Here is a 15,243-nt window from a genome sequence, read left to right on the forward strand (position 1 = left end):
GTAATTCAAACTTCCAACATGTGTATGTTGTTTCGTTTTTTTGAGATTAAAATAATAAAATGATAAGAATTAAATGCTGAAATTAAAAGATTAAGTAAAATACTCTCTATAATCAGTTATTTTCCACTTTTGGACAATCATCAATACTTTTGACTGAGATTGGTACCCATGGTAAGACAAAATGCCAACAGGGGAACACAAGTCCAAAAAGATTGGGAACCACTGCCTCAAATAACCATAACATATAATTTTAATTGTGTTATGTTTGGGGTATTTGTTATTTATTTGCACACTTAAACAGCATCCATGTTTTTGTTTGGAAATAATGTTATCAAAACTTGGCTATGCCATTATTTGTCATATTTTTTTCCCATGGTATCAAAAACAGTATAAAGTATTAAATATTTTAATCAAAGTATGAAATAGTTTGAAACCTTAGTTTTGTGATAACCCTAGATGGAAGCTATTAAATCATGATTTAGGTTTGCTTTCGGTAGATTTTATGCAAACATCATCTCATTCTTTTGTAGATATAATAATGGGTTTCAAATAAGTGTCCCGATGATCAACCAAGTTGTTATCCTGCAGCACACCGAGCCCAAATCATGAGTCTCCCTCCGCCATGCTTCAATTTGTATAATTAGTGCCTGTTTATCTCCTTTGTCACGGGTTGTTGTCACACATGACGGCTTATTTTGGTTAAGGCCTGCAGGCGGAGTCTTTGAACAGAGAGGTTTCCCATCATTCATTCCAAACAAGCCTGGCCAGTTCATTCTTTCCTTACTGTAGTATTACTAAATTTAACATCTAGTAATCAAAGGTGACATTTCATTTTCACATCTCTGACAATGAAATTCATTACTCGCATTCCTAAAGCTGAATGACACAAAAGGAACCAAAGAGATCACCTTTCCCAGCAGTGCAGCATTCTTCACTGTCTAAACATCATAGATCTAGATAAGACATCAAGATGTGCTTACTGTACATGGGTCATTAGCTGTAAAATGATTGAGGGTCATCTTTGTTAATGAGTCATTTAATGTGCTGTGAAAATAAAAAACATTCTTTTATCTGGCTTCATTTAAAAAATTTTACTGCTTTGGTTTTATTCCAAACTTAAATTTAATAAAACATTTTGAAAATAAAGATGTAGGTCAAATAGTTGCTGACGCCTTAGGTTTCTCTGTAGAGGAAACAAATTTTTATGTGAACGACTTCTTTACATCAGTGACTGTAAAGTAGGAAGTTGCAAAATAAATAAACTGTGTCAATATTTTAAGTCTCAATTTTTAAGTTTTTATTGTAATTCTCCCTTCTATTACTTTGTTTGGGTTTGTGTCGTTTTTTCAGAAGAACACAGAAGAAGTTTTCTGTGGAAACTCGTGTGTAAAAAGGAAAGTGTTACCCGTTTAATTTTTTTAAAGATTCCCATTTTCCCCTAAAAATAAATAGATAATGACAGAAAGCGCTGCAAATTAAACACAAATTCAACATCTAGGCTTGTTTGACCTCAAATTGGACTGCAGATAATTATGAAAAACCAAACATTTCCAAATAAGGGATCACAGGCCTCAGGTGGAAATGTCTAACCATTAACTGATTAAAATTTGCAAAGCAGGAAAGTTTCCACACCTTGGTTACCACTAAATTCAAGGATTCTTAAGTGCAAATTTTGTCAAATTCAAGGACCACATGTGGTGGGATTTTCCTACTATCACTAAATATTTCACTTAATATAAGAAAATGTAAAGAAATAAAAAAATAAAAAAAAGAAACATCATGGAGGTTGTTGGATTAGATTCAATAAAAAAAAATTGGACTAGAAGAATTTCTAACACCAATCATGGCCTACATTCATATCAACAGGACATAGACAAGTCTAGTAATGGAGAGATGAGGCTTTGCTGAAGCTTCAAAAATCTTCAGGAAACAGATCACAACATGTTTCTTCTCTCAAAGCCTCATGTAAGCTTCAAATGCTCATTATGGCCATTTAGCAGTAAGTAAAAACCAGTCTAGCCAACATGTCTCAAATGTTTGGCATGATGAGCCTGATGGAAACATTAACACATTGTTTAAAGCGGCCTGCATTATGAGGTCATCTCAGTGAAAAATGATTGTGATAAAATAAAAGACGTAAATGCCTCAAGTGCTTCTGTAACTATTAACCCCTGATTGGAGATAAATCTGTTTAAACCTTTAACATCAAAAAACAACTACTTCTCGACATCTATCCATTTTCTGTCACGCTTATCCCTGCTGGGGTCGCGAGGGATGCTGGTGCCTATCTCCAGCTGTCATTGGGCGAGAGGTGGGGTACGCCAGTTTGTCGCAGGGCAACAAAGAGACAACAGAACAAACAACCATTCACACACACACCTAAGGAGAATTTAGAGAAGCCAGTTAACCTATCAGTCATGTCTTTGGACTGTGAGTGGAAGCCGGAGTACCCGGAGAGAACCCATGCATGCTCAGGGAGAACATGCAAACTCCATGCAGAAAGACCCCGGGCTGGGAATCGAACCCGGAACCTTCTTGCTGCAAGGCAGCAGTGCTACTCACTGGAACACTGAGTTTCTTGACATCTTGATTTTTAAAAAGAACAACTAAGTTGCAGTTTTTAGCAAAAAAAAAAAAAAACGACTTGTTTATTTTTTGTCTACAATTGACAAAAAATAAAAAATAAATCTGCTGTATGTCTGATGGAACATCTACTTAAATCAAAGATTCCTCTGGAGCACCACCTCTGAAAACGAAGCTTAGTTTCTCTGCTTAAACATGAGGCTGGAAGCATGCGACACAAAATCCTCCTCTCAGTCTGGCACCAGATATTCCAATGCTACATGCATTAAGGATGCATTACTGTTTTATGCAATTTCGATAAAATAATTACTTAACCTAGCTTCAAACTCAAACATCATTGTTTAAATTTTTATGAATTTTAGTTCAGGGTGTAGATATTAAGACTAGCTGTAGGAAGCCAAGAAAGGTTATTTACACATCTATTGCTAAGATAAATTAACCTGCAGACAGATTTGAAATATAAGTTTTTTTAATGAAGGACAGCCATTTCTTACAAATATTTATTATTTATCCAAAATATTGCTGCACATTCCTGTAATATTTAGGAAATGGAGGAAGGAAAATAGATAAAAATCGTTTTATTTTTCACACACGAAGAATCTGAAAAATAAAATGTCTCCCCATTTTTCAGTTTTCAGCTGTAATAAAGTTGATTTAAATTTTAAATAGCTTAATGGCTCAAGATAAACAGATTTAAATATGGCAAGTTGGACTGTTAACAATAAAAAATAAATTAATCATTTAATATCTGTAGCTAAAAAAGGTTGATTAACCCTTTTAACCTGCAGCTGTAAACTCAAGGGCGAAAGGAGTCCAAATTTTCAGTTTGATCACCAAAGTGCTTCAATATTCACTTTGTTGACACACAAGAGACTCATTTTTTTTATTTCCAAGCCTGATAAGAATAATATTTCCAAACGATGGAAGTAGCAAGCTTCAGATGTGTGAGAGAAGACAGGAGTTGCGAGATAGGAGGGTGTGAATGAATTCTAACGCAGCCAAGACTAACCCATTACACCGGGAAGCTATTCTGCAAGACGTTAATTAGAGGTTTCAAGGCAGTTGCAGCGTGTTCTTTAGAAAGTATTGCATGAAAATCCTTCTTCTCTAACATGATGTATGAGTTTGCATGTTTTGAAGTGTAATGGAGCGAAACCAACATACCACTGCGGTCCCCTGCTTTTGGAGCACACCCATGATTTCCATTTTTTCTGCAGATGTCGCTGACATTTCCAAGCAATGGCAGCAGCTGCTCAGTGCTTTGAATACACACGCACGCTTAAGAGGAGGAAATTATCCGGAGCTGTAGGCTCATATAAAAACTAATCTAAATATATATGAAAGTATATAACATATATAAATGACAACATGCTTTCTATAGTTTCAGTGAAGCAGATGCACAATTTTAGAACCCAGTTTTCTGAAACTAAAGTACCTTTCAACCGTTGCCTATAAAAAATAGGGAGAAACAACCACATATGTGGGAAGACAGCAATTGTAACCTTGCTTTTAATAGAAGATAATCATTGAAAGAAAAACATCTGACAGGAATATTTAAATATATTTGTGGCCACATCTAAAGGACAGCGAGAGCACTACTAATGTCCCCACAGAACTTTTACGCAAGAAAAGTGGGTAACTTTTGACCGCTGAAGTGTTTTAGGGACAAAGTTTTGTTTGCAACACAAAATCAACAAAAATGATAAGTTATTATTAAACAAGGAACTAAACCAATAGCAATGTGCAGCCGAAACAAATCAGCTTTTATTCAGCATATTACAAATAAAAACAGCAGCAAAGAAAGGAGGACTTAATACTCGCAAAGCTGACCGAACATTTCTGCTTTGGTTTTTTTCCTCAATGTATGAAGAAAAGTTTGTAACCTTCTTTCAATCACCGTGTGTAACATTAGCTTGAAGTCCATTTCTAGAGCTGAATGTTTTGAGAAACTAACCATATTTTTGATAAAGTTGCTACCTCCTTGTAATACAGAGGACAGGTGAACAGTGCAGTAAATTACAAAACGAGCTGCAACAACATGTGTGATGCAAACTTCAACGTGCACAGGTACAAAAACAAATACAAAAAAAAAAAAGAACACCGCAAACAAAAAAATATGCTGCAATTACTAAAAATAGAAGCAAAAAGCTACAATCAACAAAACAAATGCAAACAGAAAATGCTGCTGCAAGAAAATGATGCAAATGGTAAAAACAGCAGCAAACTCGAACCACAAAATGCAAGTGCTCCGGACCACTAGAGGGAGTCAAAAAAGAACAAACTATATTGGATCAGAACCTCCAAGCACACGGAAGGTCCAGCTTTTTCAAGGCTGCACTTTGAAACAGCTCTCTGGACAGTTTCATCTTTTTTTAAATGAAATTTCTTTTTGTTTTACACTTGTGTAAACAAAATGACAAATCTAAGTCTAAGTCTTTAATGCAGAAATTCAGGAAGAAATGAGGGACTTGTTAACTTTAATTAAATTGTAAAACACGTAATCTTACAGTATTACAGAATAAGATCACAGTTATTCACAATAAAATCTAGTTAGTCTTATTTCAACTCCCTCTAGAGGTCTGGAGCACTTCTGTTTTATGGAGTGAGTTTGCTGCTGTTTTTTGTCTTTTTGCGGAAGCAGCATTTTTTTTGTTTAGATTTGTTTTGTTGATTGTAGTTTTTTTTTTTGCTTCTCTTCTTAGTGGTTGTAGTACATCATGTTTTCAGCAATTTACGCTTGCATTGGTTTTTTTTGTGTTTGTATGTTTTGTAGTTTGCATCATTCGTGTTTGAAGCTTGTTTGACCTTTTGCTGCACGTTTCCTTTATGTTCGCAACATTTTTTATGCTTGTGTGCTTTTTGAGTTTGCTCTACGCATGTTTTTACTGTTCGTTTCACCGTTTACATCTGCACCCATTAGTAAAATGAAGCCTAGCTGTTTTCATTCACTGCTCCAATATAAAAACAGGGATGAGTGTTTTCTCAACTTTTTACGTTCACAAAGCAGCCTGAAGTGACCTAAATCCAATTTTTTGGCCCATATGCGACCTGAATCTGATCTCTCATGACTGTCTGAACAACACAGATCTGATTTTTTCCAATGCGACACAGGCCACTTGGCTATGTGGTCCTGAATACGATACGAATCTGATCTTTTCAAACACGACCTTTGTCTGAACAGCCAGGTGACATTTATCCAACCTGAATGTCATTAACATTCAACAAAGGTCACAACTCTGCGTCTTGTTAGGCAGAAGCGGGAAGAAATACAACAACCATGGCGGACGATGATGCGGAGAGCTGTATTTATGTTTAACCATCTTGAAAAGATTGTGTTTTTGTTTGGGAAAGATCATTTGGGCTAGATGCGCTCCAGCACTACCATCCATGTTTACTTCCGTAAACACAGAACACGCTGACCTGTGACGTCATTGCGTCCTCTACTGCCCATGTGGGACACTTGCGTTGTATGACTGCAGTTCACACAGGAGATCACACACACAAGTCGCATATATTTGGAAATGTGAACGGCAACGTAAAAAAAAAATTCAGAATTGAGCATCAAGGCCTGCAGTGTGAACGAAGCCTTTGTCTTGGCTGGATTTTTTAAGTCCTGTGTTCACCTTTCCAATGATATCAAATTAAAGCCTACAAACCCGCTGATGATAATGCTGTCGTCAAACAAGTAGACTTTGATGTGCTGGACTCCAATGGTCTCGTTGAAGCGCTGCGGCACCAGAAGTCGTAGCAGGCCTCTCAGGTCTGGCGTGTGGTACAAAGACACTCGCATCTGAGAGGAGAAGCGCTGCAGCAGAGGCAGCAACATGGTCCTGGAGTTAATCTGACCTGGAAGAGAAAGCAGAATAGATTTTTGAGGACAAATGTGTGCAGGAAAACAGCAGAAAGGCATTCATACGTTATGCAAAGACTATTCTATGACCATGAAGATGAGAAGTGAGGGATTTTGAGTACAATGTAAAATTTGTCTGCACTGTTTTCTACTAAATCGCTCACAATTTACGTAAAACTTTCAGAGTGTGCCAGACCAGGGGTATTACACAGCCTAAACCTGGCATAATGGTAACCGACCTCTTGATCCCCGTGTGTAGTCCAGTAGTACAGACACTTTGAGGCCAGCAGAGTGACTGTTTTCCTTTGAATGTTGGAGAGCTTCCTCCATGCAGTCAACCTAAAGGGAGACAGATATGGAATTCATTATTCAATAACAAAACTAAGTAGCAAAGTCCAGCCTGAATAAATTAACTTTAATGCAGTATATTAGAAATTAAATCGGCAGCAAAGACATCGCACCCAGTTAAGGAGTCAATAATCACCTGAAAAGGTGACAAAACATTTCTGCTGCATTCTGTCTATTTTAAAAATGCTTTCTGACTTCAAGTAAAATTGTTACCAGTATCCATTTGAAATTGAATTTTGATTTTCCCTCAAACTTTCATCAAGCTCAAAATAATTCAGTTGTATATTTTAAAATATTTTAACTCTTTATTTTTCAGTTTGAAGCAAAAGACATTAAAATACATCAAAACAACTCAGAAATCCATTTATGTACTCATTAAAATTATTAGTTCTAACTTACAAAACTACTATTTATTTCAAAACAAAGAAAATGCTGCTTTTTTCCGTTCCTCTCCCTGCTGGGCCAAATGCATCCTTTTGTAAATATAAAACAAATTACCATCATGTTAAGCTTGTTAAACAAACTTTACATTTGCTGTACAAGATAAGCATGTCTTTCTTTCAATTACTGGATTACTTTTCTTTTCTGGCCCCACCACTAAAGTAAATACACAGTTTAGGTGTGACCGTCTGGAGCGTTTGTATTCTACTTATTCTAAAACAACACCTGCAGCTTGCATTCCTCAGTCCTGACCACAGAGGGGGTTTGAACCTTCAAACTGGATTTAATTTAATTTGTTTCATCCATTTTAAAGTAAACTCAGACTTTAAAGGCAAAATGGACCAGCTTCTCTGCACCTTTTTGACTCATATTTCTAGTCATCCATCATCCTGTGGAGTTACAGAGTTAAGCAGCTGATCTCAGTGATTTTAAGTGTGATTGAGCATTTTGGCCTCTGCCTTCCTCTACATTACTGGTCATTTAAATTTAAAAAAGAGACATGAAAAACAGCTGAATAGGAGCACCGGTCCAGACTGTGGTTTGCTTTGGTTTCATGTTGTTATGTTAGACTTTCCAAGCATGAAAAACAGCACGCTCTCACATGTTACTGCTGCTCTCACATACCAATAAACCCTTGCATTTTGGGGTCATTCCTTGTAGTTCTGGCCTAGGCTACACTCTTCTCATTCTGAAGAAAACATTGTGGTATTCTTGGAGGAGAAGTCTGACTCATATTTTCTGGCATCTCTGACCAGTCATTTGGCTCGCTCCCGTGCTGGTATGGCTTTGTTCTCACCTGCCCCTGAACTAAAGAAGCACGTTTAAGAAACAAAATTCATCCTCACCAGTTCCTGCTCCAACTGCCCTGTTCCCAGATACAAGGAAGCCATCACCACCCGTCTTTGTGCGGTTCTGATGCGGGCCTTAGGGGGAAAAGAAACACAAATCATTTAAGGAAAACATAAAACCTTATTCAGAGGACTTTTTAACAGGGTTATAAACAGATTCAATAAAAATTGGTTTATAGAATAAAACTAGAAACATTAAAAACATGCAGAATATTTTTCATAGATTCTGAAAAAGTAACTGATTTAAGTAGGAAAGTTTATGCATTTTAGAAATTAAAATGTAAAGAATAATCTGTGACATAAATTCATTGTGCATCTTTATTTCAGTTCATTTTTGACGATTATGGAGACTGCTGACTAGACAGTTGGCCGACCAACACTCTCTTAGTAGGAGATTCCCCTCCTGGGAACCTCCTTCAGAAATATAGGCCACAACAGGTCATTACTAAGATGGGAGTTTACAGAGGGCTGTATGCAAGCCTTTCTGGTAAAAGATTAGTGAAAGGAAAACTTATGTTAAAAAAAAAAGTGGAAAGAAAAAAGAGATTTATTATGAAATCACAGTCCCATGGTTTCGAGGAGGATAAAATAAGCTACAACTTTATTTTTATCTTAATCCATTATTGACCTTCCAAGACAGGGACAATTAATATTGGGATTTATTATCCACATAATCATTAGAGCTATAAAAAAAAAAAAAAAAAAAAAAAAAAAAAAAAAAAAGCACAGTTAGGAAGATTAGATTTTGTGTAGTGAAAATAAAGAATCCCTTTCTGGTTTAAGCATTATGAATAATACACTGTGAATTGAGATTTTAGAGCATCTAATACTATATTTAATACTAATCTCCAAGGTCATTACCTAAAACTGATGAAGCAATGAAAACTAGATATAAAAAACATTTTCATTCATTGGATTAATAAAAAAAAATAGGCCTTACAATAAATGAAACTGTAATAAGAGTTTACAAAACTAATTAAGAATTACAAAATTTCAAGAGAGAATGTGCTTAGTTTTTGTTTATGCCTTTATTATAACGCAAGAAACTCAAGTGAAATGAAGCATTTTCAAAAAACTAAACTAGCTAACAAATACTAAATAAAAAGCATTAAAACCAAATTACATTTCAATGGTATTTAAACCTTGCTTATCTTAACAATAGCATTTTAAATCGGACATTATTGGCATTCTATCTATACAGCGCGGAGCTAGGATAAAAAAAAACGCTAGTGTTGGCGCGCTACATTTAATGTAGCGATGCTGGTTTCGCCATGCTAGCACCACTTTAGCGTCATGCTGAAACACATTAAATTATTGGGATTATTGTGTGGGAGGTTAGGTCATTTTTTTGTTGATTGATGTACGAATGTATTGTAAGGATTTAAATCACAAGATAAGAAGCATTTTCAAAATGGTGCCCTTTTCTTATTGTTTGCACACATGCTAAAGCTAACAAAGTTATAACGGCAGTACATGGTTGTTTGAGTGGATACAGTTAAATTAAAAAAGGGTTAAAATTTAGTGCCTTATAAAGATGGCGTAAATTAACATGCTTTAAGCCAAAGCAAGGAAAAGAATCATGCTCTTAATCATTTTAAATTTTTGCATGTTTACCCTATTTTGATCATTTCGATTCAATTCAGTTTATTCATATAGCGCCAGTGCATAATACATGTCATCTCAAGGCACTTTACAATTGAACCACATCATACAGTCAAATTATTCAGAAGTTTTCTATCAAAGGAAAACCAGTTGATTGCATCGACTCATTGACTCGAAGGCAATCCCTCACTGTCCCTTGTAGCGACAGTGGGGAGGAAAAACTCCCTTTTAACAGGAAGAAACCTCCAGCAGAACCAGGCTCAGTGTGAGCGGATATCTGCCGAGGCAGACTGGGGTTCAAGGAGACAGAAGCAGAGATAGAAAATATACAATGATTAATATTGGCAAGACGAAGCAACAGGTTCCTTAGGCCATTCACATTAATGATATTAATAAATATCTATTTTAAAATGTATTTCCTACTTGGCTCAACAGAGTTTATCATTAATTACTTTATAATCCAGCATTAAAACATCTGTAATGTATTAGAAGCTCTTGCTTTAGCCTTCAGCTCTCACAGGTTGCCGTTTTCCCAAATGAAGCTCTAAAAATAAGCATGGAAAAGCTCTGATTATAGCAAAAAGACTGGAAATAGCACAAAGAAAAACTGAGCTCAAAACAAAGACTGACATGTTAAGACAACATCAAACAAACTAGATCTCTAAATGAATCATTATTATAGTCATGTACGCCCCTAGCATTTGATAATGTCAGGTGTAAATATCCTCTTATAAGTAAGGATTTGGGAGACAATCTTTAAGATAAATAACCTTAAATTACTAAATTCATCAAATAACATGCTCTGCTGCTTCAAAACCAGTTTTTAACCACAGAAATTGTTCCGGCTAACCGACAACAAACAAGCTGGTGACGTTGTTACAAAAGAGCAATTTGTCTGTCGTGCCAAAGGGAAATAAAAACATGACGACTATGCGACGTTCAGCTGAAACCCACATATTCCTAACTGGTACCTGGGAGTGGCTGGACTGTAAATTACACTCATGAATTACTGGTACAAGTGGTTGGTAACATACTTTTTTTTTCTTACCAGGATGTTTCGTAGTCTTTCATAGCTTTTACCAGAGGATTTTGCAGCTAAAAATGTAAACTTCTGCATAATGCAAAGTTAAGTAATAACATCAGTGCATCACATCCTTTGAAATAAGATTATCCAGATAAAAGACATAAAAGATGTGAAGCTATAAAAATAAACGCTGCAAAGCTACGCAGTTTGCTCCTTTTTATTTTTGCAAACGTAACTATTAATATACACAAGCATGACCATCAGGTCCAGCAGTTTCCAGAGATGTGAAACCTTCTGTGTGTTCTAGGGCTGGGTAAAAAAATCAATTTAATCGATTTTGAATCGATTCCTTTACATTTTTGCAAAATTGATGTAGATTAGTTTTAAGATTCGTGACGTTCACATTTAAATGAGAAGGAAAGATGCACTCAAGATGACTTCAAGCCAGACAGCTGCAAATATAGCCAATAGGTTGACTGAAGACATTAACAAATGGGGGCTGACCAGCAAACACCCTGTAGTTGTTACAGACAACGCTGCAAATATGGTTTGTGCAGTGAAGATAATGCAGCTCATGCATGTCTGCTGTGTCACGTCTGCTTGCTCGAGTGAGACTTCACTTTTTCACTTTTCACAAACAACTTTGCACTTATGAGACAGTTTTGTTCACATCTCAGGTTTAAACTGTCCGATTTACCAGTTTGCACTTTGTGTTTAATATGACAGGAAAAAATAGTGTATTTTGGAAAACAGTTGAACCACTTTCATTATTGTAAAAACAAATCGAATCGAAATTAATCAATTTTGAACTGTATGAATCAAAATCAAATCGATTCAGGACTTTGGCGAAAATACCCAGCCCTAATGTGTTCAGTTGCAAATGCCCTCTATTTGTCTCCAAATTAGTGGTTTTGAAACTTGTCAAAACAAAAATCCAAGGGTATTTAAGAAATAAATAAAATAGACAACAAGACATCTATAAGTAGATTTTTGCATACATAGATCAAGAGAGCATTCTTTGTGCACATGGAAAAAAACCATTAATGATGATGTCTCTGAGGAGATCTGGACGATTTGACTTACCGGTACGTTTAATTTGCCACTAGGATTGGTAGAGTACTTCTACATTTTTTTAAATAGTATTGGATTTTTTCTGCATGGAGTTTTACATGTTCTCCCCGTGCAAAGTCTAAAAAAATAACTCTCAAAAGTATTAAAGTGTGTGTCTGCACGCTTGTAATGCACTAGCAATGCTTCTCACCAAATGACCACCCTCCTACAAAAGCCTGCAAGGACAATTGGAACGCTTAGATAAAGATTTAGATGCTATATCCTCCTTTGCTTCTCCTTGTTTTTCAGGAAGCAAAGTTTTCTTTACATTTCTATATAAACACTGTGGATTTTTTGAACCCATTGTTAGTATGTTTTAAATGTGTGAGCAAAGACCTTGAATCAATAATCACAGAATCAGAATGTTAGGATTTCTCTTGATGTTTTGGTTTCCTTAGAATAGATAGCAAAAAAATGTGGAGACAATAAATGGTTATCTGAAAGATTTCACAATTCCTAGTGAAGATTAAAAAAAGAAAAAAAATTCAGTGCTATTTAAAAAAACAGCAGCTGTGAACAGTTGAGCCAAACCTTCATTGCCTGGTAAAACTGGTCTGGTGACGTCAGGATCTTGATGTGGGCCCCCGGCACACGAAAAGCAGGTACTTGCTCCGCCATCCAATGGAAGTGTGTGCAAAGGCCATCAGAGCCCTGAGCTCCGGCTGATCCGGTGGGCCTGGAAACATGGCGTGGAGCTGGCTCGGCTTGAGCAAGCAGCGGAGCCAGCAGCAGCACAGCTGACCTGCAGAAAGCACAAACAGAAGCATAATCAATGTTTTCCTCTCTTCTTTAAGCTTTCAACCTATTTAAAGTTTTCATAGTTTGCTTTGTTTCAACCTCTGTGCAGTTATGGCTGAAGGAAAAACATTTTCTCTGTTTCAACGTAAGATCTTAAATTATTATTATTGATAAATATTTGTTTTGTTTTTATACAGGTAGCCTTGTTTAGGTAAGTTTTCATTCACAGAAGATCAATTCTGCCATAATTAAAAATAAATAAATAAATAAATGACTTAGTAATATATCCATTTGCATAATAATAGCAGGGTTATAATAGATTTGACATTATAGCAACAAATGTACTTGTAATAAATGAATAAAAAAACATATGACTGAATATTCATTGTCTAAATAAAGAATATAAGTTCAGAGATAAAAAAAGAAAGGAAAAATAAAAAATACATATTCATATGCAAGTATTTATCCATTTTTAAATATATCTCTTAATTTTTATCAGTTTGTTTCATTTAATAGCTCGCCAATTTAAATTTCAAGCTATTATTTTGCAAATGGAATGTATTCAGGAGTCATTTGTTAATTTATTTGTATTTATGCTAGGATTGGTCCTCCATAGCATAGAGGCCCGTTAACAAATTTGTTGAAACTCCTGGAGAACAAGACAAAACTTACTATAAATATGTGTCAAAATAAAGAACTGAGTCTGAAACCACAGTCATGTTCAATGGAACCACTGATGATTGCACCACTAAATCTGCTCTCTAGCAGAATATTCTGAAAGGGAATATCTGGTTGTCAATTCATGACATAAAGCGATATTATATTGGATTTAAATGTATCCTATCCACACTAGAAAACCATTTTCTATGGAGGTTCTAGAGTCGCCGATTCAAAGTACAGATTTAAATTGGACTAAAAGGCTGGTTTCTTATAAGAGCTAGATTGAAATTCCTTTGAAATTTGGAAACAAATCACTAAGGCTTTGAAAACAACTTTATTTTTGGTCAGATTTCTTTGTCTGACACTGAATTTATCTAATAAACTGCAAGATTGAATAAAACAAGAAACACAGAAGAAACTTAAAAAAAGATCTGTGTTGTCACAATAATAATATTTGAAACTCAATATTAATATACAGGAAAATATTCAATAATTGGGGAAAAAATAAATAATTAGTATAATATAATTATTTTTCAATCTCAGCATGGAATATGGTTAATCAACAGAATCACAAAATGGGCCAAATAACGAAAATATAATATGTAAACAAGGTTTTTTTGTTTGTTTTTTTAGTATCGATAACATTTCGATTGCAATATAAATTGTAGTTGACAATAAAGATTGATTGATTGATGTCAAATTAGTATTGTATCCTGATACAGTGTTTGGGTAACGATACTTTTGACATTGAAAGGATACGATCCTTGTTCAAAATGCTGCATCTGTGGAACATTCTGGTTGAAAACTTAAAACTTAATCTGTTCTTTGTTTTATCACAGATGTGGGAACCCAGGTACAGAAACAGTAACAGAAAAAACACAGTTCGTGGAAGCGGATAACCGGAACCAGGCTCCTGTTTGCTGTGATTTAAATTATAAAAACTTTAAAACCTAAATTTATATCAGCCTAGTTTGCGTGAATTACCTTGGTTTTTACAGCAGTGGATGAGTCATTAAATGAGGGAACACCCTGCCCGTAGTATGGGCAGTGTCATTGTACGCAGCTGATTTTGAGCCCGCTTTCAGTAAGTTGTAAAAGATAAGGCAGTGTTATGAGTTAGACAAACAAGCAGACTTTGACCTCTACTATCACCAGCAGGACGATTGGATAGTAAAGACAGATTTTATTCCCAGGAGGAAATATACACGCTGCACATAAACACTGTTCATTTGTTTCCGTTGTAATGACAGCAGTTTGCATTCAGACTCATGGCCTCCGGTAACAATAAGGTTACGCTTTAGGTGGTAAATTTAACCTTTAAAGGAGCCGTTTACTCTGTTATGTTGCTGAGCCACATTTCTGCAGATAAGAAGCATGAGAGTAAAAAAAAAAAAAAAAAAAAAAACTCTGTAAAGCCTGAGCGGCTTAATCTCATGTGGTCTGACATCATCAAAGTATGTATTTCACCCTCCCTTTGTTAAACAGTTTTTCTTTTATCGCTTCGGCAAACTGGAAAGGCTGTCTTTATTTATATCTGTAGTAATCAGGCATTGGCTGAAATGATTCCTCGAATGACTCTAAAAAAAAAAAAAAAAAAAGAGGGGAAAATCCTTCTATTACTTCCTTTAGTTAATATAACTTTTATACTCTATTAGTTGGGAGGAAGAATTTTGTTCCTGGTAATTTTAAGGATTAATGCTCATATATAATGTCAAAAAATGTTTTTAATGAAGGCCTGCTTAGGAATATGACTGTCCAGCAGAAAGTTCTGAGTTTTCAGAGTAATTTTTATACTAGGATATTAATAGAAAGTGGAAGAAAAAAAGAATGGTAGGAAATGAAGCACAAGGAGGCGCGATAAGAGCAGCCAGGGAAATTATTATATTGGGGCTCAGCCTTAGAAGTTTGAGAAACGTCACCCTAACCTATCATTTTTTTAAATGTATTTTATTTTTTATATTTGACCTGCCTATTATTAATTCCTCGAGCAGATCAAGGGAAAATTAGGTCAACTCAAATACTAGAAACCGGTGCATCGT

At 35.4% G+C, this 15,243-nt stretch overlaps 1 protein-coding gene across 1 annotated transcript in view; it reads right to left on the reverse strand.

Moving 5' to 3' along the window:
* LOC119793617 (CDP-diacylglycerol--glycerol-3-phosphate 3-phosphatidyltransferase, mitochondrial) overlaps nucleotides 1–15,243 on the reverse strand; it is a 40,324-nt gene that overhangs the window by 17,849 nt on the left and 7,232 nt on the right. Inside the window, exons 2-5 of the mRNA XM_038300824.1 lie at nucleotides 12,338–12,548; nucleotides 8,068–8,145; nucleotides 6,673–6,772; nucleotides 6,240–6,429 (exon numbers count right to left, since the gene is read on the reverse strand). Of these exons, the coding sequence (XP_038156752.1) occupies nucleotides 6,240–6,429; nucleotides 6,673–6,772; nucleotides 8,068–8,145; nucleotides 12,338–12,548 (579 nt within the window). The remainder of the gene's footprint in view (nucleotides 1–6,239; nucleotides 6,430–6,672; nucleotides 6,773–8,067; nucleotides 8,146–12,337; nucleotides 12,549–15,243) is intronic.

This window comes from Cyprinodon tularosa, unplaced genomic scaffold, assembly GCF_016077235.1.
Source record: "Cyprinodon tularosa strain WSP-4 unplaced genomic scaffold, ASM1607723v1 ctg457, whole genome shotgun sequence".
In the NCBI taxonomy this organism is placed as follows: Eukaryota; Metazoa; Chordata; class Actinopteri; order Cyprinodontiformes; family Cyprinodontidae; genus Cyprinodon; species Cyprinodon tularosa.